Source organism: Mauremys mutica, chromosome 19 (genome assembly GCF_020497125.1).
Source record: "Mauremys mutica isolate MM-2020 ecotype Southern chromosome 19, ASM2049712v1, whole genome shotgun sequence".
Taxonomy (NCBI): Eukaryota; Metazoa; Chordata; order Testudines; family Geoemydidae; genus Mauremys; species Mauremys mutica.
In genome coordinates, this window is record NC_059090.1 from 2597318 (window position 1) to 2619508 (window position 22191).

The following is a 22191-nucleotide window of genomic DNA, read 5'->3' on the forward strand; positions in this document are numbered from 1 at the left end:
CAGCCAGCTGCACCTGGATCCCCACCTCATTGAGCCCCACTCCCCCAGCATCTGGACCTCCCCATTGAGCCCCCCACACCCAGACCCCCCCCCACCAAGCTCTATCCCCCACACACCCAGACACCCCCTGCTGAGCCCCAACCACCTTCACCTGGACCCTGCTGCAAAGTCCCATTACCATTGCACCCAGAACCCCCCAACAAGCCCCTATGCATCCAGATCCCCCCCCACACCCAAATCCCCCATTGAGCTGCCTGCACCCAAATTGCCCCACACAGAAACCTCTTAACCCACACGTGGATCCCCCCACACTGAGCCCCTCCACACTTGGATCCTGCCTTGCTGAGCCTGCCTGCCAGCACCTGGTGCACCTGGCACAGAGGGGCAGGACCCTGAGGTGTTTCTGGGGCAAGCCGGGTCCTTGCGCCATGTCAGGATTGGGTGCAGCCTCACCATTGAGTCCGTGTCGGGGCATGGAGCAGAGCAGCACAGTGATCTCCCACCTCTGTGCAGCTAGGGGCCTGTGCTCCCAATGCCACGCTGGAGCCTCCACATTGATTTGACAAATAAAGTCTGCACAATTTTGCAGAATTTGTATATTTTTTTGAGCAGACGTGTTAATTTTTTGGCACAAAATGTCCTCAGGAGTAATTGGTGTCTGTCCTTTGTAGCTCTAGTGCCAAACGTTATGTCAGAAAGATCAGGCGGCCACAATCCATACTTTAGGGCAGATTCTCTGCTCTGTTCCCCTCCCTTCCCACTTCTGATGTGGAGCAAAGGGTAGGAAGCCACCCCCAACCCCTGCTGGGAATGCCACTGGTTGGGAGAAGCCCCGAGCACTGGAGTATAGCTTTATAGCCAGCTCTTCCGCCGCTGGTGGAAAGGGGTGCCCTCGGGTGAGAAGGACGCGGCTGCACTCTGGCTGTCCCCAGTTGGTGTGTGGTCCCTTGGGGACTGTTGCCAGCTGGCATAAGTTAGAGCAGCATCTCCCAGACAGTTCTGTACCAGGGCTGGGGCAGAGACTGCGATAGCTGTAACTGGTTCTTGGCTTCCCCTGCACTTTCCCTCACCCGGGCTGTCCCTGTAGGAGACCGGAGCCATCCTTCACCAGGCACTGCTCTAGCCTCAGGCAGAGTCAGCTGAGTTCCTCCCCTGCCGCTAGCAGTGGGTTATTGTTTGATATCACAATGTCTCTCCCATCACAGCCCATCAGGGAAGCAGGTGATGGAGCACCCAGCGCTTCCTTCTCCCTTTCCCCTGTGATGCAGACAAGAGACAGCAGCTTCTCAGAGCTTGGCCAGCTCACACACGAGCTGCACTGGAAGTGGTGGGAGGCTGCTGGGGATGACATAGCAATGCAGTTGATTCAGGCTATGTCTACACTACTGCCTATGGTGGCAAAACTTATGTCACTCAGGGGTGTGAACAGTCCACCCCCGTGAGTGAAGTAAGCACTAGTGTGCACAGCGCTAGGTCGGTGGAAGAGCTTCTACCACTGACATCGCATCTGCTGCTCAGGGAGGTGGTGTTTTACGCCAATGGGAGAGCTTTCTCCTGTCGGCACAGAGCATCTTCACCAGACATGCTGCATATGTAGACATGCGCTTAGACGCTTTGTAGTGAGGCTGAGTGGCCTCCCTCCGACTGGGAGGGGGAGGGAGCATTAGACGTCCCTTGGAGGGCAGAGCCTAGACCACCCCGCCCCCCTTGCCAGAAGTACCGGGGCGGGGCCGGAAGTATAAAAGGCCGGCCCGGCAGCTCAGTTGAGGGAGAGCCTGCAACGGAGGAGGATGCTCGGCCTGAACCTGCGCCTGGCTGTTCCCGATTGCCTGGTGTGGACGAGGACTGGCCCAGAGTACCCACTGCCGTTTACCCCAAAGAGCTGGAAGAGGCCTGGAGGCCGCAGGAAGTAGCCCAGGGGCAGCCACGGAGCAGCCGGCTGCAGAGCCTGGCATGGCTCAGTCGGTGTGTTGCGGCTGGATCCCTGCCGACACAGGGGCAGCCAATCCTGCCAGGGCCCTGGGCTGGGACGCGATGGAGTAGGGTGGGCCTGTGTCCCCCTGCTACCCCACCCCGGGTGGTGGACCCCAAACCCAGTGCAAGGAGCCTCTAGCCCAGAATAGGAGCTCCTTCACCACTCACCTTAGAGACTATGTTTTCTGGCTGCCTGAGCTCCACTCCAGCTGAAGCCAGCCCCTGAAAGACTATTTGCTTGGTAGCTGCCTGAGCTCTGCCCAGGCCCAGCCAGACCTGACCGACTGTAGGTGAGGGCTGATTACCTGAGGTGACCCAGTCCAGGTTAAAGCCCGGTATTCACTATTAGCCTGTCTTACAGACTCTGGTCCTGACCCCATAGGACTAGCCTGAGCGGCCTCCCTCCGACCAGGAGGGGAGGGAGCATTACACGCTTCCATTTAAAAATTAAGGGTGTGGCTCAGCCCATCATCAAATACATAGTATCTACTTTGCACCCTCCGGGGCCTCAGGTTGGACGTTCCTGGCCTACAGCAAAGATGACAGCAGAGAGATGTAATGGGCCAAGTGTTTTCTGTAACTCCTTTGACACCATCCCCCATTGGCTTAGTGGCCTGACCATGGTCTGGAAATCCCCAGGCTCCCTGGAACTGCAGGTTCGATCTGTGCAGGATCACCTCACGTCTTCACCCTTGTGCAGTAGCGATTCAGTCCGAGCAGTTTACTGTGTATTGGCTAGTCAGCTGCCCCCATAGTCCCTACAGCTGGATCCCTTAGCGCTCTCCATAGGGTTTGTCTAGTGCGCTTAGCCAGCGTTTGCCCTTCTGCAGTGTTGTATGATGATGGCTGCCTTTCGCTCCAGAGGGGGCTGCCGTTCAGTGGCGTGTAGACGGATGTCCAGCACTTGGGGATGGAGACTCTAGAGAACTGTAGCATTTCTGAAGATCAGGTAGGTTAGGGATGGACCAAGCCTATTGGTCGTGATGTGTCTCAGCTCTAGGGCTTGCAGCGTATTCCCCAGCACCTTAAATCACTCAGCCAGCAGGGATTCTACCAGTGATTTAGCAGCATCATTCCACAGCTAATGCAGCTCGCTGTGAGGAGGGATGTCAATCACCTTTTGTTTAATTTTTCTAATTTGAAATGCAAAGTGTCATAATAAGAAACAAATCATGTTATTGGGGAAATCATTTATAATGGTGTCCAGGTTTTGCCAGAATGGTGAAACATCTTGGGAGGAAAGAAAGATGAAAATGAAAAAACAGTTGGTCACCTTAAGTAAATACAGGCATAGCATAAAAGCATTGATTTCATGGCTTTAGAAACAATGATAAACAGGTTCATTGCTGGCTGTGAGCGCACTTTAAAAAATTGGTACTAGGAAAACAGAACCCTATTTCAGAACCAACCTCCTTTTCTCTAGCCAGGGAAGATGAAAATGCTTTCCCAGGGTTTAACAGCAGAATATTTAGTGACTGTCAGCAACTTCTGCTCAGGGAGGAGGAGCAAACTGAGGCAGGGAATCCTATAGTAATAAAATCAGAGCAGAGCACTAATAGCTTATTCAGCCTATCTATGTGGCTTTTGGAATGTCTGGAAGAATATGAACTCCAGCATGATTAAAGAAAGCATGTTCCTTTTCCTTCAAGACAAGTTGCAAGGAAATGCAAGTGGAGCCAAGGTGACAAGCACCCAGCTGGGGGATGCAACCAGCCTGCTTGATGGCTTTAAAACACACGACAAGGCATTCACATTCTGCAGAACTGACTGCCACTGAAACACAAAAGTGAGGTTCTAGCCTTTCTGTGCCTGCTAAAATCTTCCAGATGTGAACTGAGTGTAAGTGAAGCAGCAGGCGCATCTCAAGTCTGGGACCCTGGTTCTGAGAGAGATGACCTTCCCGGCCCCTAGTCCCTGCCACTGCATGGACACTCTTTAAAAGCACCATAATAGAGGCTCAAACTAAATGTAATATGAGGAAAGATTAAAGAGGCTAGGACTCTTCAGTTTGGAAAAGAGAAGACTAAGGGGGGGACATGATAGAGGTATATAAAATCATGAGTGATGTTGAGAAAGTGGATAAGGAAAAGTTATTTACTTATTCCCATAATACAAGAACTAGGGGTCACCAAATGAAATTAATAGGCAGCAGGTTTAAAACAAATAAAAGGAAGTTCTTCTTCACGCAGCGCACAGTCAACTTGTGGAACTCCTTACCTGAGGAGGTTGTGAAGGCTAGGACTATAACAATGTTTAAAAGGGGACTGGATAAATTCATGGTGGCTAAGTCCATAAATGGCTATTAGCCAGGATGGGTAAGAATGGTGTCCCTAGCCTCTGTTCGTCAGAGGATGGAGATGGATGGCAGGAGAGAGATCACTTGATCACTGCCTGTTAGGTTCACTCCCTCAGGGGCACCTGGCATTGGCCACTGTCGGTAGACAGATACTGGGCTAGATGGACCTTTGGTCTGACCCGGTACGGCCGTTCTTATGTACCCTCACCCTCCAAAAATGCCACCATAGCTTAACAGCAGAATAAAATAAGTGGTTAGAGGCATCCTTCAAAAACTGGAAGTCAAATCCTACTGAAAAATAAATAAAAAGGAGCATAAGTTCTGCCAAGTCAGTGGAAAAGTATGCTAAGGCAGGCCAAGAACGAATTCAAAGACACAAACACTAACAGCAACATTTCTTTTAAGTATACCCACCAAACAGTCAGTGGGGCCACTGGGTGATCGAGGTACTAAACGAGCACTGAAGGAAGACAAGGGTGTTGCAGAGAAGCTAAATACATTCTTTGCATTGGTTTTCACTGTAGAGGATACGGGGAGATCCCCACACCCGAGCCATTCTTTTTAGGCAACACATCTGAGGAACTGTCCCAGCTTGAGGTGTCAATAAAAGAGGCTCTGTCACAAGTTGATAAATTAAACAGTAATAAGTCACCAGGACCAGGTGGTATCACCAAAGTGTTCTGAAGGAACTCAAATATAAAATTGCAGAACTACTAATGGTGGTATTTAACCTATTGCTTAAATCAGCCTCTCTATCAGATGACTGGAATGTAGCTAATGCAACCCTGATTTTTAAAAAAGGCTCCAGAGGCAGTCCTGGCAATCACAGGCCAGTAAGCCTAACAGCATCTGAAGGGAGGGTCAGAGGTTGCAGACAGACACAAAGCATAAGGAGGAAAAGGCACTTCCCCTTCTGCTTGCAAAGGCAAAGCCAGTGCATGAATGTGAGGCCCTTTGGCAGAACGTTGTGAAAGGCCCATTTTCAATGTACAAAGGAATTCTGTGGGCGAGACGCATGCAGACACTATTATACCTCAGTCCTCAGGTTCAGACACAGTCGCTCCCGGCCCCCATCTCTTCCCTTTTTTTCTGCTACCTTAGTCCTACACTGTAGCTGTTGGCTTAGCAGGCACTGAGTTGAGTTTGATTAGTAAATATGGAGTGTTCCTTGCGGCCCCTCGATGGCAGGAAAGAGGGATAGTGATGACTCTTTAGGTGTTGCTGCAGAAGTGGGTTCAGACAGCTGGGGATTTCGCTGCTTCTAATGCAATAGCACCAAGCGGGGGCTGTGATGGAGCCTGCATTGCAGAGGCTGATGTCCTTGCACCACTTCATGGTCCCTGAGGGGCTGGCGTTTCCGGGAGAAATACTCTGCATGGAGCCCCAGGTTCTCCTAGCTCTGCTTTGGGAATACAATCAGAGAAGTCTGGGAGGTACCAAGGGCTTGATTTCTAGGAGGGCTGAGCACCCACAGCTGGACTTGGAACAATTTACCAAGAGTCCTGGTGGGTTGTTCATCACTGGCAATTTTTCAGCCAAGACGGGCTGCTTTTCTCAAAGCTCTGCTCTAGGAATTATGTTCAGGCAGGTCTCTGGCCTGTGCTCTACAGGAGGTCACACTAGAAGGTCACAATGGTCCCTTTTTTCCTTGGAATGTATGAAATCGAACTGGAGCTAACAGGAACTGCTGGTTCTCGGTGTCTCTGGAAATGAGGGCACAAAGAGGTGCTCACAAGCACAGAAAAGTATTTTTTAAACTGGCCCCGAGATGGGTTCTGATGTCTCTAAGACCCCCCAAACTGCCGCTCCCGTCCCTACACTCAGGGCCGGCTCCAGGCACTAGCATTCCAAGCAGGTGCTTGGGGCAGCAATCTGCAAGGGGTGGCAGTCTGTGTGTTTTTGCCCCCAAGGAGCGAGCCGAATTGCCGCCGCGGACGGCGGGGGCAGTCCGAGTGCCCTTAGGGCGGCACGCGCATTTCCGCTGCCGCCGCGGCGGCAATTCGGCGGCAGCTTCTATGTTCAGCTTTCCAGGGCAGCGAAGTAAAAGCCAGGGACAGGACAGGGATCTGTCAGTGTTACAGAGGTACCACCATTTTCTGAGAGAGACTAGCGAAGTGTCTTCTGGTTGAAGACAGAAGCTGCCGCTGAATTGCCGCTGCCGCAGAAACACGCATGCCGCCCTAACGGCACACAGACTGCCCCTGCCATCCGCGGTGGCAATTCGGCACACTCCTTGGGGCGGCAAAAACAGTAGAGCCGGCCCTGCCTACACTCATCGCTTTTCAAGAACATGGTGAACCAGCTATAAAAGTAACCACAGGCAATGAGACGGAAACCAGAGAAAGTGTGCCCAGAAATCAACGCAACCGCTGAGAGGGGCAAGGACACCTCTGGTCCCAGGAGTCACTTACTCCCTCACCCCAGCCATAGGAGTAGCCCTGAAAGCAACAACGCGAAATTCTCCTTTCATCACTTCACCCCATTACTCCTAGTTCTACCCCCATGGAGCACACCAAAGAACCCTGCTCCCTTCCTGATGGTCTTGCCTTGCAGTGGTGTAGATGGGTGTCTCTCGCTCATCACTAAGGATGGAAAGGGCTGCTCTATTGGGGAAAGGGATCGGCTCTCAGCACTGCGGCCAAGGACAGAAGTAACAGGCTTAGGTTTTAATAGAGAAATGTGGGTTAAGCACTAACCCAAATTTCATGGGCCACTTGCAGCCTCGGCACTCGAAGTCTGGAGCTGACACCGGGCAGAATGTGGCCCTGTAACTACGAAGACCGAGAACAAGGTAGCGAACAGCTCAGTGAGGTTGGGAAATCCCCACAGCAGCTATTCAAGGCTCAGCCTGGCTGCCATCTAGTGGGGATGACTTGGAGTGAGCTCAGTCAACCCGGCCTCACTGTCAGGGGAAAAGACACAGGCCCCTTCCATTCCAGGGGGTCTGAATCGCTGATAGCGGGAGGAGGCGGCTGCTGCCACACTCCATGTTCCCCTCAGAGTTCAGCAGACGAGCGTTCCCAGAGTCAGCCCGGGTGAGAGCACTGGGTTAGTCTAACCTGGCCGGGAGCAGCCACGTTGCAAAGCCCCACCGAGTTACTGCATCCACACTGGTGCTGCGCTCCCCTGCGAGTCGCTAGCGCATTTGGGGCAAAGCCCATGGTTCTTTGTGCTGCTGTAAGGTGAGACGCTGCATGACTCTTTCCCAGCGTGTTAGTGGGACACGCCTGTCCTGGGCACCTGGGAGGGACTGTGGGAAGGCAGAGGTGCACAGTCAGCACTCGAGTGATTTAGCTGCATCCTCGCGGCAAAGTGGGCAGGCTCCCAGCCCCAGTGAAAGCAGCACCACGCTCGAAGCCATCCTCAGCTGGGGCAGCTAACCCGGGTGGCAAGCCCAGATGAGAGGGTTTTGTATGCGGAAGGGAGGGGACAGGAGCCTGGGCTAACTACAGTGAAGACGCCCCTGCTGTTGCTATCCTTAATGGGAGACGCCAGCTATTTACCAAGAAGGATGTGGCTGAGACTCACTTGTCTGACTGTCCTGGGGACTCAAAGTCCGGCTACCGGAGGGGAATGATCAGAGTGTGAACTGGATCTCAGGGACAGAGTCCTCTGGGATGCCAGTGCTGTAGGAGCTAGATAGCTGGGGGGTTCTGCTGTCCCTTGCTAGGAAGAGCCATTTTATAGAGATGTGGCAGCAGGACCTTCAGGCTCATGCTACCGTTGTCCTGTCACAAAGAGGAGGCACTTCCACAAAGGAAGGGGCTGGTGAGAAGTTGAAGGCACTTCTGGCAGTTCAGAGGAAAGCTACAGGTGGAACGTGTGCAGGCAGCAGGAGCTTTGGTGAGAAGTTGAAGGCACTTCTGGCAGTTCAGAGGAAAGCGTGCAGGCAGCAGGAGCTTTGGTGAGAAGTTGAAGGCACTTCTGGCAGTTCAGAGGAAAGCGTGCAGGCGGCAGGAGCTTTGGTGAGAAGTTGAAGGCACTTCTGGCAGTTCAGAGGAAAGCGTGCAGGCGGCAGGAGCTTTGGTGAGAAGTTGAAGGCACTTCTGGCAGTTCAGAGGAAAGTGTGCAGGCAGCAGGAGCTTTGTGCCAATGCTGAATGTGCAGACGCTGTCCTTCAGGAAGGTGCTGATGCTGACTGCGGCAGGGCCCCCATGGGACATGCTCTGTCTTATCTGGAGAGGAGAGAAAAGAGCGACAGTTCACCAGTGCAGCTTGGCAGCACAGGCCACACTGGCTCTTCCTCCCCAGGAGGGACGTTGCATTCGCTAAGGATGCCATGTGTGCGGGAGTCTCGTTCCTGAGCCTGAGCTCCTTCGGGTGAGCCTGGGGAACTCCCTTAGCTCTTAGGGGTATTATACCCTTGAAGGCAGCAGTAGCAGGGTAGAGCACAAGGCTGGTCCCTGCTGAGTGTAAATGCAGCTCTGAACATCCTGCCACTTCCTTCCTCAGCAAAGACGGTCCCAGAAAGAGAGACACTGGCTCTTCCACCAGCGATTCTGCATCTCAGTGGTTCTCATCAATATCCCTTCCCCTGCCTCCCAGGCTGATCCAGTAAATGGGCCATTGCTTCTGGTCTCCAGGGTCAGGAGTTTGGGGGGAGGGGGTGGGAAGAGGCTGAATTTGGGGAGCTTGAGGGGGGGGTTGTGCACATCTGTCTGCTCTGCACATGGGTTTTACAACCAGTTTACACATGTGCCTGGAACCTCCATTGCAATGAACTGTCTTTTGCTCTTCTGTGACTCCCTCCAATGGGTCAGTGCCTTGCTGGTGATGCTGTGCCCAGAACAGAGTGTGCAAAGAGTCAACTCGCGCTTGCTCTGTCATTTGCTTTCCCTGTATCTAACGCAAGTCGCTGGCTTACTGCACTACAACTCCTGGCTACCAAAGCCCCACGCTCCCGCTCAGCAGCGCTGCTTCCTGGCTGGGGGTTTTTCACTAAAGGAATTTTCTGCATTTCTCCACCATGAATCTCATTTTGTTATTTCCTGCCCACGTTTCTACACCCTGGGATTGGCCATGTGCCTGTTAATGATCCCAGCTTACTCCTCTCTCTTCCTTCACAACGGCACATATTTGATAAAAGCAGATCTAACACTTCTTCCCACATGATACATTGCTGCTGATCGTTTCTTTCCTGAGCCTCCTGCTGGTTTTCCACCCCAAGGAGCATCTCATAGAATCTCAGGGTTGGAAGGGACCTCAGGAGGTATCTAGTCCAACGCCCTGCTCAAAGCAGGACCAATCCCCACATTTTTGCCCCAGATCCCTAAGTGGCCCCCTCAAGGATTGAACTCACAATCCTGGGTTTAGCAGGCCAGTGCTCAAGCCACCAAGCTATCCCTCCCTGCAACTGGAAGGTCATTGAGTCCAGCCCCCTGCCTTCACTAGCAGGGCCAAGTACTGATTTTTGCCCCAAATGGCCCCCTGGAGAATTGAACTCACAACGCTGGATTTATAAGGCCAATGCTCAAACCCCTGAGCTATCCCTCCCTCCTCAGCCAGCCCAGTGGGAGATCATTTCAGCTAAGAGTATAATAAACTCCCACTTTACTATCCAGCTATTGTAGCTGCTGCATTCCCATTCGCCACTGACTTTATGGGTCAGTCTCAGAGAAGCTATTGTTTGTCTGAGATGGTTTGCCCCTCCGCCCCATGCTGCTTCCTGCTCAGAGTTCCATTGCCCTGGAGAGGATTACAGTCTTTTCTATTTATTACATTGCTTTACTAGGGATTGAAATGACACTCCCCAGATGCCGAGGTTCCCTCTCCTCTTGCTTCTTTCCTCTTCCTTCCTGGAGAGGTGTAACTGTTCAGGGCAGAACTGTGCTTGGCTAGTGTCTTGTGGCTTCTCCTGTGTCTCCCTAGAATTAAAAGTCCCTTTCTGTGCTACGTGTCACTCATTTCTCAAGCACAAAGCTGCTCTAAGAAGAGAAGATTAGCCACAGAAAGTTTTGGCTACTAGAACTTGTCTATCCAGGCCCTTCAAACAGCCAGCATCTATGGAGAGAAGATTTTAGTTCAGTTCAGAGGATGGTGAGATCTAACTTGCCTGAACTCTAACGTAAGGGGAGAAGCTGCCTTTGAAGTGGAATCTCAATCTGCCAGACCTTGGGCAATCTGGAATCGAGAATGGAAGGTGAATTTACAAGCTACATCTGGAACAAGAGCCCCGTCCCTTAAAAACATGTGCAGTTACTGGTCATAGTAGAAATGTTTGTTGAGAGACTCCAGAACAAGATACTTACTGTGGGCTGGTTCTAATGACCTGGGAACAGGTAGAACTTTTTTATCATGGTAGTTCTTTCCTTGGTGGGCATCTGATCAGGAAAATCTTGAAAGGAGAACTGGACCTGAGATGGGGAGGAGAGGTCAGATCGGTCACAATTCCAGGGGACCGGCAGCACGTTAAACACAAAACAATCTGCTACTAGAAAGCCCGGAGCTTGAATAACATCGGGGAGAATCGGCAGAATCAAGAGCAGACGTTCCCCTGGGAATCTGCATGATGATAACGACAGCCAGGCTGCCCCTCTACCTGCGTGCTTGAGCCACCTCTGATACGAACGCCTCACATGCTATGCATGTCACAGTACATGCTGCCGTCTGTCAGGCAGGCATGCCCAGGCTGCTCCTGTTGGGCCCAAGAACAAGGAACGCTGCTGTGGTCACCAAAACCATTTCTGAACGAACTTTCCGGGGCAGTGGCCCTGAGAGCTGGATGGCAGGTGGAGCTGGAAGGTTTCCTGGCAGCTGGTGAGCGAGAGGAAGGAAAAGGGGCTGGAGGGGGGAGGGAACAGTGTGGAGGAACCAGGGTCCCAGCTGGGAGAAGAAATGGACAAAAATCTGCCTCCCCCAGCAGGCTTGGAGAGAAGATGGGGAGAGGATCAGGGCTTGATGCAGGAATTATTGGGTGAGGTTCCCTGGCCTGCGTTATGCAGGAGGTCAGACTAGATCATCGCAATGGTCCCTTCTGGCCTTAAACACTGTGATTTGTGTGAGTGAGACTGATGCAGAGAATGTCCCGCGGTCACTTCCCAGCAGAGCTGCCAGGGTCTGCACTTACCAGCTGTGCAGCGGGAGTAAATTGTTCATTTACTTACTTCCCCCCCCCCCGGCCCCACTTGGGTTGTCAGTGTCCCCTCCACGGGGCTCGAGCTTCACTCCCCCGGGGGGTCAGACCCCACTGTTATTTTTAGTAAAAGTCAGGGACAGGTCGTGGGCTTCTGTGAATTTTTGTTCATTGCCCACGACCTGTCTGTGACTTTTACTAAAACTACCCGTGACAGAATCTTAGCCTTAGTTATGAGGGAGGACGCCCCCACCCGTGGCTATCTGGGGTGCACTGTGGGAATTTGGCACATGGTTATGTTTGGGTATGTTAGAGGCTAAGTGGCCTTGGGTTGGTTCTCAGCTGCCAAGTAGGCAGTAAACAGGATAATAAATTAGAAAGTTGTACAGGAGAATAATTACCCTATGAAGTTACAGCTGTGGCTGTGTGTATTTTATTAACCAATTAGCAACTGCTTAATTGCTTGCCATAATTGTATATAAGAGCATGCTGGAGAGAAATAAATGACTTTACTACCAATCACATTGATTGCTGGGTTCTGTCCAGTGCCCGCCTGAGAGGCACTGCAACGCAACAGTGCACCACCACTCTTCCTGCAAGAAACAGCTCACACAGGGAGGTTCCTGGCTGTGGTCACAAGGAGAGACAGGCACCTCCCTGCAGCCTGGGCTTAGCTGCCTAACACTCTACGAGGGGTGGAGCTTAGTACACCCCCCTCTCATTGGTAGCTCCCATTGGCCAGCTCAGGTGGCTCCCCACCTTCTGGGCTGGCTTTTGGGGATCCCATCCTTCGGCACCTGTCTCCCCCCATGCACTGCACAGGGAGCTGGGGGCTAGCTCACAGTGTGTGGAAGCCACTAGGTGGCAGGTTGCTTCCAGTTCGGCATTGCAAGGCCTGTCCCTTTGTGGGTCCAGCCAGGCCATTGCCTCTCCTCTCAGATTGCCCTGAAGACGTGCGCTGTGAACTCTGCTAAGATTCCCCCGGTCAAACAGACACGGAGCATGAGTTTAATATCCTGTGCACTGTGGACGCCTGTAGGGGAATGATTTGCTCCTCATGGGGCTGAGGACAGGTCCCTGCTGCGGTACTGCTGATCGCTAGCAGGGGGGTCGTTCCCAGTCACCCAGCAGGAAGGACAGTCACCTGTCGGAAGATCTCCTCCAAGGGGAAGCGGCAGGCATTGGTTCGGAGCTGCTCTATCAGACGGGTGATGAAGACGGAGCCAGTTTTTGGAGATCTCCAGGACAAAGTGTCTGTGGAGACAAAAGGCTGTTATACACCGTGGGGCAGGGCTGCCTCTCCCTCTAGACTACAACAGACACTGGAGGGGGGGGTGGCTGGGGCTGGCAAAGGGATTTCACCCTTCACAGAGCAGCTGGGAGTTCTCAGTGAGGCTGAAGTTAAGGGAAGTGAAGAGGAATGACTAGGAGGGCAAAGCTGAGCCGTTCTGGCCCAGTCGCTGTGGGGTGGGGAGAGGAAGAGGCAGGTCAGGCTGGTAAGACTGTTCATTGGCAATGGAGGGCTGCGAGGGATTGCCACAGACACAGCACTGTGCCAAGCAGAGCCCTTCCTAGCTCTTTCTGGAAAAGCTCGCTGACCAGAGGGCTTCCCATTCCAGGTCTCTGGGTCACAGCTCTCCTGCAGGAAATCCAGGTCAATGGCCCTGACTGCACTGCAGTACCACACCCTGCTACCCCCCCTCTGTCGAGCCAGGCTCTGCTCAGTTCCCTCTGCAGAGCTAGATACGCAGCACTGGCCGGGGTCCAAGAGCCTACTGGAGACTGAGTGCAACTCCTGGCTCTAGGTGCTGTCAGGAATGAGCCTCTGGACTTCCTGGTACACGGGCTGGCCTGGGCTGACTCCAGGCAGTCGGTTGAGCGGCTTGTGCTCCAGCACCTAAACTTGGCTTTCAAACGAGGCCTCCAGCCAGTGTCCCTCTAATTCTTTACATCCATGTGCGGAATGAACTTTGTTCTGTGAATCAATGTGGAGGTGATGTGTGGCGGGGGTGGGGCCAAAGGGTTCGGAGTGTGGGAGGGGGCTCAGGGTTGGGTTGTGGGGGCGGGGGTGAGGGCTCTGGGGTGGTGCTGGGGATGAGGTGTTTGGGGTGCAGGCTGCCCCCGGGGCTGTGGCAGGGAGAGAGGACTCTCCCCAGCCCTCTCTCCCGCAGCAGGTCCGGGGCTGGGGGAGAGCATCTCTCCCCACTGTGGCAGGGCCAGGGCTGGGGGAGAGCGTCTCTCCCCACCGCGGCAGGGCCAGGGCTGGGGGAGAGGCCCTAAGGACTGGCCAGGAGGAGGCCGTTGGAGGCCATGGGGGGAGCAGATCAGCAGAGCAGAGAGAGCAGATCGGGGTTGGGAGGGTCCCCAGGCAGAACTGGATACATGGGCTCAGCCCATTTAGAGCCAATGCTCTCTGTGCATGTCCCAGCACAGCCCCGCCCGCCCCCAGCCCCGGGCCTGCTGCTGGCAGCCAGTTACCTGGCGTTGTAGCATGCAAACAGATGAAATCGGTCTCCACGTGGATTCGGCGACTTGCATCATCTTCTAATCCTTCAGGAGGCAGCGGAGCGAGGCTGGAGCCGTCTCCAGGGAGCTCTGCAGAGTCACTCACCCACACCTGTCCGCGGTTCTCTGGGAAACATGGGCACCAGTTACGGCCAAGAGCAGGCCATGTTTTCCCTCTCCCACACCCTCATTCCAGGGGGTGCCCTTCCCCTGGTGGCAGGCCACCCGCCCTGGCCCAGAGTGCAGACTCACCCCCACGGCAGGCCTGAATGATGATCACTTTGGGTTTTCCCAGCAGTGCCTGGCAGTTCTTGTTGTTGAAGGTGCTGTAGATGGTGTCAATAGGAAGGATGTCTTTGGACTCGTCTTGGCAATTTGTCCCGCACAGGCCAGCCCTGACGCCATGAGACATGAGCACGAGGAAGGTGCTATCCGAGGTCTGGTGCTCATTCCGAGCAGCAAACTGCTTCAGGGTCTCCGCCATGGCCTGAAAGCAACGTGGGGGCAGCAGTGTCAGTGAACAGCAGCCAGAAGAATGACGGCTACTCCTGAGGGCACCGTTGGGGGCAGGGGTAAGACCTCCAGCGGCAGCAGCCAGTGCCCTCTTGGATGGAGGATTCCCATGGCGAGAGTGTTCCCATCCCAGAGAGGGCTTGGGGAGGGATCCGACGTCCCCCTACTGGCAGCTCCTAGGAGGAACCAGCCCCAAGACCCCTGCCAAGGGGGGGCCTGAGCCAGGAATGAACCAAGCAAAGGTCACAGCACCTTCCCCAGGGGCCTGGGACAGTCACTGTGGCTTGGGGAGGTTCTGTACCTGGGCGTTTAAGTTGCAGTGGGTTTCCACTTTGTATCCCAGCCCTTCTAGAAGCTGCTTCATCCCTTTCACATCCACGTCAGCCCCATCCCTCCTGCGGAGACGCTCAAACTCAACATTACAGATGATGAGGGCCAGGCGGGTTCGCGTCGCCTTGTCCCGGATGGAATAGATCTGTAAGAAAGGAAAACTCACGCTGGGCTGGCCACGCCGCAGCCCTCACTTCGGGGGCCTAGTGCACGTGGCAGAACGGCGCCAAGACCCATAGGAAGGATACCACTCCTCAAATTACCAAGGAGCCCCTTCTGCTCCATGCCCCTCAGCATCCCTACAAGGAGACTGTCACATGGCTCCTGGGCAGTGGGGTCTCTGTGGAGGAAGAGGCTCCCCCCAAGTACTCTCTCATGGGGGCTGTTGTTGTGGGGGAAAGGGTCTATGTCACCCTGGTGGATCAGGGCCGCCCAGAGGGGGGGCAAGTGGGGCAATTTGCCCCAGGCCCCACAGGGGCCCCCAAGAGAGTTTTTCGAGGCCCCTGGAGCGGGGTCCTTCACTCGCTCCGGGGGCCCCGGAAAACTCTCGTGGGGCCTGGGCCCCTGGCGCTTCTTCCCCTCCGGGTCTTCGGTGGCGGGGGGTTCTTCCGCCCCGGGACCTGCGCCGAAGTTCCAGGTCTTCGGTGGGAATTCGGCGGCAGGGGGCCCAGGCCCCCTGAATCCTCTGGGCGGCCCTGTGGTGGATGCAGCCAGACTTAGCTCCAGTCCCTGTATGATACTGTTCACACAGCCGGAAACATAGCTGGGGCCACTACAGCCAAACAGCCGGGCCAGCTGGGCCAGGGGCTGCGTGGGGAGAGCTAGGATCCAGCCCTGCACAGCCAGGCAGTGGAGAATGGGGTGGTCTCGGACTGGAGTTCGTGTCAGCTGCTGAAGCATTACTGCAGTGCTAGTGTGTGCGGCGGTTTCTAATGGGGTCTGCTAGCGAAAACGAGGCCGTGAGGCTGCGCAGAACCCCAGGAAAGCGCTGCCTCGGGCCGGAGCTCCTGCCTTCAGGGCCGTTGGAGCATGAGGATGATCTTGGTCTTCGGTGTATAAAGCAAACCTGCCTGTGATTAGTGACGTGGGGCTGGCTGGGCATTGTCCTCCACAGAGGAGCCTGCAGCGCCCTCCTGCCTGTCACGGAGAAGCTTAGCCCTCCTCTTCCCCACCTGCTCGGGTGACCTAGGGAGGGCTCAGAAAGATCTTGCTGCTTCCAAGGCTTCGCCCCCTCCCTGACACCACACAGCTGATCTGGCACTGGGGGCAGCGACCAAGGGATTGGATCAGCTGCCCCAGGCCATCATGCTGCTGTCAGTGCTTCAAAGGTATCTGGCAGGAAGGGGCAACTTGCAGTCTCCATGCAGCTAAAATCAAACACTGTCAGACCGCCGAGACCAGCCACTTCTCCTCTGGCTCCACACTGTACAGACAAAGGTGTAGGGCTTGGGGGGCAAAATTGTCAGGATGGTGGTGTCCACCCCTCCTGCACCCTGGTCCCTGGGGCCCCGTCGCAGCGATGCTGGAGGTAAAATCTGGCTGTAGCCAGCAGGCTGTGTCTGAGCTCTGGGGTCTCTGCCGCATACACCCATGGGAGAAGCCCAAAGGGAGCAGCACAGAGCACCTCCTTTGCTTCCTCCTTCTGGATCCGCTGGACGAATTCCCGGGGGCAGGGCTGGATCCATTCCTGAGATGGCGCTTGCTGGGTTTCTGCAGCAGACCCTGGGATCATAAACCCTGCGTTAGCTGAGAGGAGGCAGTTAGTAGCTGGGAGCCACACGTGCTGTCCTGAAATCCCCCCTGGGAAAGGCAGAGGGAGAAACGCAGAACAGGGAGCAGGAAAGCAAGGTGGCTCCCCCTCCACACTGGCTAGTGCGATGGGGTGGGTCGGCGAGGGCACAACCATGGCCTGCTGGGGGGCTGGGATAGGCAGGGCCGTGACTGTCCAACTTGGGGGAGTCTCCCCCGTTCAGCGGAGACAGCCTGAGTTGTCCCTCTCCATCACCCCTCGACTGCCACTGTGCACCTGGGAGTGACAGGTCGTGGAACGTGGTGGGTGGACTTAGGGCACGCCCGCCCCATTGTGCCACGGGTACCCTGCTCTGGCAGCATCTCCGCACTCTGGGCAGCATGTGGGGCCTGGCTCAGCTGCTGCCCAGCCCTCGCCCCAAGGGGAGATCCCTGCGTGAGGAGCCCGGTCCCCAGCAGGACACTCATGGGGCTGTGCTAGCACCTCTGCTGCTCCGGGCAGGAAGCTGCTCAGTCCTTTGCTGATGCCCAGCAGGGAGGGGTGGGTCAGCCTGGCTCTCTAGCTGCCCTGTTGGGAATCGGGTCTGGGGAATTCCTGCGTTTGGACAGAGCAGGCACATCCGTGGCATTGGCTCTGCCATTGCTGTGGCTAGCGGGAAACACGGGCCTGGGCGGCAGCAGCCAGGGCTTTGCAGCTGGTTTAATAACCAGCATGTGCACGTCACACCCCTGGAAGGGGAGAGAGGCCTGCACGGAGTGGGGCTCCCAAAGGCCAGTGCCCACGGGAGAACCCCTGCACAGCCCAGCCGGGTGTCCCGTGTGTGCAGCCCCCCCAAGATTGGAGAACCAGCCCTTGTGGCACCACTCACCCGAGGGGGCGCCGAGCCCCAGCTCTGTGGCCAGGTGGACATCTCTGACGCAGAGGCGCTCGATGAATATTTCGCTGGCTTTGGCACCCTTTTTCCTCACCCCATCAATCAGGCACCTGGCTTGGTCACTCTTCTTACTGTAGCTGTCCTTCACCTCCTCCACTTCCTCCTCGTTCAGCACCCGTCTCTCCAGCAGGTCATCCAGGAGGGTGCTGATCACGGCCTTGCTCACGCTCTCCACAAACCTGATCCGCACGTCACTTAACTTCCGATCTGTAAGAGCAGCCACGTGAGCCCCTGGGGCCTCCCCTCGGGCCCTGCCAGCCCTCGGGGTATTTGTACCTGGCCATGGCGGCGCCAGGCCCTGTGTGCATGTACCGGGCAGCACCAGGCAGCTCCTTCCCAGGGGGGTTGCACTAGTGGAGCTCCCATAGGGACCAGCTGATACAGCCATGGCCCACCCCACAGCCCTCCATGTGCACCCCACACATTCCTTCATACAGAACCCCCCATCTCCCCACTCATGGCACCAGCCTCCAGCGCCTGCCCAAGCACACACACTGGGCTGACTCGCTAACCTGGGACATTTTTATGAGGCTGCCATTTTGTTTTCCAGACTCGCAGCCTTCATTAAGGTGAGTCCCTCACTGTTCCTGGCGTGACAAGCCCCTGCAGTGAGCCCGGCCTGCGGCTGCACCGCTCAGCCAGGGGAGACCTGTCCCAGGCACTCGGTGCGGGGTTAGCTCACACCTCCAATGGCAATGTCCTTAACTGTTTCACTTGAGAGTCAAAGGTCCGGTTAAACCTCACTGACGCTGCTGGTGGTCGTGACAGCTGCTTGCAGTCAGGGTAAAGAAGCAATTAAGCTCCCTTGTGGAACCAGAGAGCTCACACAACAGGAGCGTCTGCCCATGCCAGCCCATCAGGAAGCCAGCTACAGTGGTGGAGGGATTTCACTGAGTGCGGGTTGGGGCGGGTGCGTGTCTGACGCACCAGGAGCAGCAAGGAAGCACCAGACACAGCCACGTTCCCGTGGGTCGTGCGACCCTGAGAAAAGCGAAGAGCTCCAGGAGCTGCAAGGCCGGAGCCTGGTGACCCAGAATGCCCAGCTGCCCGGCTCCGCACGGAGTGGGCAGGAAGTGGCAGAGCTGGAAGGGCTGATGAGTACTTAGCTCCGCCCCTCCCCAGAGTGACACTCTCTGGCTTCTCTTTCGCAATGTGGACATTGCTCCCTTTGCGTTACAGCCTGCCCGCTGGGGGGAGGGGAACGTCATAGGGAACTTCGGGCTGGGCTACACCGAAAACTCACATCGGGCCGAGCTACGTCTCCCAGGTGCAGAACAATCCACCCTGAGAGCGAGAGCCGCAGGGCAGGTCTACACTGAAAAGGCTGCATCCCCTGTAGCGCTTAAGTGAAGACGCTCCTACACCGGCGGGAGAGCTTCTCCCGTTGGCTTGATTAATCCACCTCCGCGCGGGACAAGCTCTCACTGACACAGCGCTAGGTGGGTGTAACTACGGCGCTCAGGGGCGTGGATTTTTCACCCCCCCAAGCGATGCAGTTATACCAGTCTAAGTCTGTAGTGTAGCTCTGCGGTATGCCTGCATCTAGACAACCCATCCCCCAGTGTAGGCAGCGCTAGGACAGTGGAAGAATTCTGCCATCGACTTAGCTGCCTCCTCTTGGGGAGGTGGATAAACAACAGTGATGGGAGAACCCCCCTCCACACTGCAGGGCGTGGCCTCATGGCTGCGTTTGAAGTGCAGACATCCCCAAAGGCCTGGACTACACTAAGAAATTCGGTCAGTTGAACTACTTGGCTCAGGGGTGTGAAAAATCCACTCCCCTGAGCGACGCAGTTAAAGCGACCTAACCCCTGGTGTACACTGGGCTAGCGTCTCTTGGGAGGTGGCTGCATGTGCTGATGGGAGAACCTCTCCTAGCCGGGTAGGTGGGACTTCACCGAACCGCTCCAGCGGCGGCACCCCTCCGGCGTTCCAGCCAGTGTGTAACCGAGCGCTGAAAGCTCGTCTCCCAGGTTGTCCACAGTCCAGGGCTCGCCCTTGGGGTCTAGGGGAAGCAGGGAGGACACCAGAGCAGTTCTTGGCTGGAGCAGTGTTGCCAAGGCCAACGCTGATGGGACTAGGCCCAGCTCCCGCCCAGCCCAGCAGGAGAGCCAGCTCCAGCTAGACACCTACATCCCGATCGAAGCACCCAAGTGCGAATAGCCCGGAGGGGCTCAGACTGCAATAGTCAGGCCATTTCGGGGCCTAAATACCCAAGGGAACGTTGGCCTTAACCTTTGCCCTCGTTCCCCCTTCTGTCAATGGGGCTGGTGAACAGCCTGTCACGGGGAGGGCGGAGCGGGTTCCGGGGGGAAGCGCTAACAGTCCCCAGACGGCATGTTGAGCCCCTAGCAGCCAGGGAGCTAGTGGCCCCCGACACCCAGCTTCTTTGGACAAGTGCTCTTTGCCCAACCTTTCCATTGCAGGCAGCCGGGCCTGGCCCCAGCTCACACGGGTGGGCTCAGCACCTGGGGCAGGAGGCTCCCTGCGCGTGCAGGTCCGGCTACATCGCAAAGGATCCTTGGCCTGGCCGTCCCGGAGCTCCTGCCATTGACTGGCCAGGTGGGGCAGCTCCGTGTGGGGCACGGGGGGGATGCTGTGGCGCTGGTCTGTCGGGCTGCTGGCCAGCTCTCCCCAGCCCAGGAGGGATTCAATGCCTAGGGCCCCTCCCTCGGGACACGGTTTATTCCTTCAAACAAATCCCTCCCAAAGTAACACAAAACAGGCTGCAGGAGCCCTGCCTGCCCCCTCCAGGGCCATTCCCAACCCCTGCCTCTCCCCCTCCCACAGCTCTGCTCCCTCCGCCCTCCACAGAAACCCCCTGGCCCTTTCCCAGCTGGGGCTGAGAACTGAACAGGGCTGGCTGGCCCCATGCCCTTAAAGGGGCAAAACAGGCAGGGATTACGGGGTGGAAGGGGGGCTGGCCCCATCCAGGGGGAGCGGGCAGGGATTGGGAGGTGGGAGGGGGCTGGCCCCATCCAGGGGGAGGGGATTGGAGGGTCAGAGGGGGGCTGGCCCCATCCAGGGAGAGCGGGCAGGGATTGGGGGGTCGGAGGGGGGCTGGCCCCATGCAGGGGGAGCAGGCAGGGATTGGGAGGTGGGAGGGGGCTGGCCCCATCCAGGGGGAGCGGGCAGGGATTGGGAGGTGGGAGGGGGCTGGCCCCATCCAGGGGGAGCGGGCAGGGATTGGGAGGTGGGAGGGGGCTGGCCCCATCCAGGGGGAGCGGGCAGGGATTGGGGGGTCGGAGGGGGGCTGGCCCCATCCAGGGGCGAAGGAAGGAGGAGATGAGCACAGCACCAGCCCCACCCCGGAGGAGCAGGCAGGAGCATTAACTCAAGCCCTGAGGCCTGGCCTCGTGTCTGGCAGGAGCGGAGGCTGCCCCACGCCGGCAGCTGCCAGACCCCAGGCAGGGTGTGCACCAGGGCCCGAGGAGGGGGACGGAACAGAGCCCAGCCACCCTCCTGCCTCAGGCTGCCCAGGCCCCTTCACTCACCAGCCATCGCCCCAGGCCCAGGCACCGCTCCCAGGAGCTCTGGGTAAGGGAAAGTGAAAGCGATGCCTGGTCCCCTCCTCTTCCTGCCGCTCCCGAAGCTCAGGCTGGTGCAAGGGGAGCGGGCCTTGCACACAGGCAGGGCGGGGATGGCCGGGAGTCAGGGCTCCAGACAGAGCCCAGGGCCCAGCCCCACTCGGAGCCCAGCGTAGGCGGCTGGTTGAGGGGGCATTGCTCCTCCAAGGGTGCAGGGTTCTCCCCAGCCCTGGCCCAAGTGACAGTGCACCCTGGGGGAGCCCCCTGGCCTGGCCCCCTGCCCATGGGCTCAGAGGGTGCAAGGGGGCCACGGACCATGCAGCACCTTGGCCGACCCTCTCTGTGGAGCAAAGCTGCTTTTAAAGAGACAGCTGAGGCCTGGCACCCACGGGGGATTTCTGAGCCAGGCCCCTGATCAGCATCCAGGCTCAGGGCAGGGAGCTGGGCTGTGCAGTGCGTGCAGCAAAGGCACAATTCTCCGCGATAATCCCCCCTTCCTTTCACAGCAGTGAGCACCGGGAACAGAGGGCCAGGGAATAAATGACACCTGCCAACCCCTGCGCTTTCATTGCATGGCGCAGGATAGTTGGTGTTTTCCTTAAGTCCCAACTTCTGGAGTCCCCTGGCTGCCCGCTGCACCAAACTGCGTTTCTAGCCCTGCTGGTTGCAGAAAAAAGCTGGACGAATGGACCCTGGAGCACCCAGAGAATGGAACTCAAGCTGGCTGATCTGAGTCTTGTGAGGTCTAGGCCAGTCTGAGGGGCTGGGGGTCCGCCCCCCAGCTGGTGGCAGCAACAATGAACATTGCTGCAGATGCAAGACCCTGGCTCTGCCTAGGCACCAGGAAACCCAGCGTCATTACTAGGCGGCTACTGCCACCTGCTGGCTGGCCGGGGGAGGTCAGGCTCGGAGAGCTGCCAACGAAGAAAACAAAGCCTGGGGCTCGTTTAGGGGGAGTCTTGCCACACGGCGGTGGCAGGTTTGCTGTCATTCCCATAGCCTCACTGATTGGGCCCTGGTTCCGCGTCTGCTTTGCCATCTCCTTCCTGCCCCAGGCTGGAGCACAGCACACGCCAAATCCAAGGGAAATTCCTCCCTACCTCCCTCTTGGGGCACTGAAAGGGAGGTCCTATAGCCATGGAAAACCCTCCCCCTTCAGTCCCTGTAGGCCCTGCCTCCACTGAGGGGCTTTGCTGGCACAGCTGCAGTGCCATTGCCATGCCGCTCTAGTCCCCATGGCCTAGACATGGCCTTAGTCTCACCCTTTCAGGCAGGTTTTCCAGACTTCAA

At 56.6% G+C, this 22191-nt stretch overlaps 1 protein-coding gene across 2 annotated transcripts; it reads right to left on the reverse strand.

The window, feature by feature from the left end:
* Nucleotides 1–4346: 4346 nt before the first annotated feature.
* On the reverse strand, nucleotides 4347–21086 carry LOC123353082 (caspase-1-like). 2 transcript variants are annotated; one of them, XM_044993856.1, is made up of 9 exons: nucleotides 20869–21084; nucleotides 17309–17581; nucleotides 16315–16412; nucleotides 14662–14835; nucleotides 14100–14334; nucleotides 13821–13973; nucleotides 12487–12596; nucleotides 10519–10623; nucleotides 4347–8445 (listed from the first exon to the last, which is right to left on the reverse strand). In XM_044993856.1, exons 1-8 carry the CDS (start codon nucleotides 20873–20875, stop codon nucleotides 10531–10533), a joined length of 1143 nt encoding a protein of 380 aa, XP_044849791.1. In that variant the 5' UTR covers nucleotides 20876–21084; the 3' UTR covers nucleotides 4347–8445; nucleotides 10519–10530. The 2 variants fall into 2 exon arrangements, with proteins under 2 accessions (XP_044849791.1, XP_044849792.1); XM_044993857.1 differs by lacking the exon at nucleotides 4347–8445 and adding an exon at nucleotides 10337–10390 and having other exon boundaries at nucleotides 20869–21086.
* Nucleotides 21087–22191: the final 1105 nt, after the last annotated feature.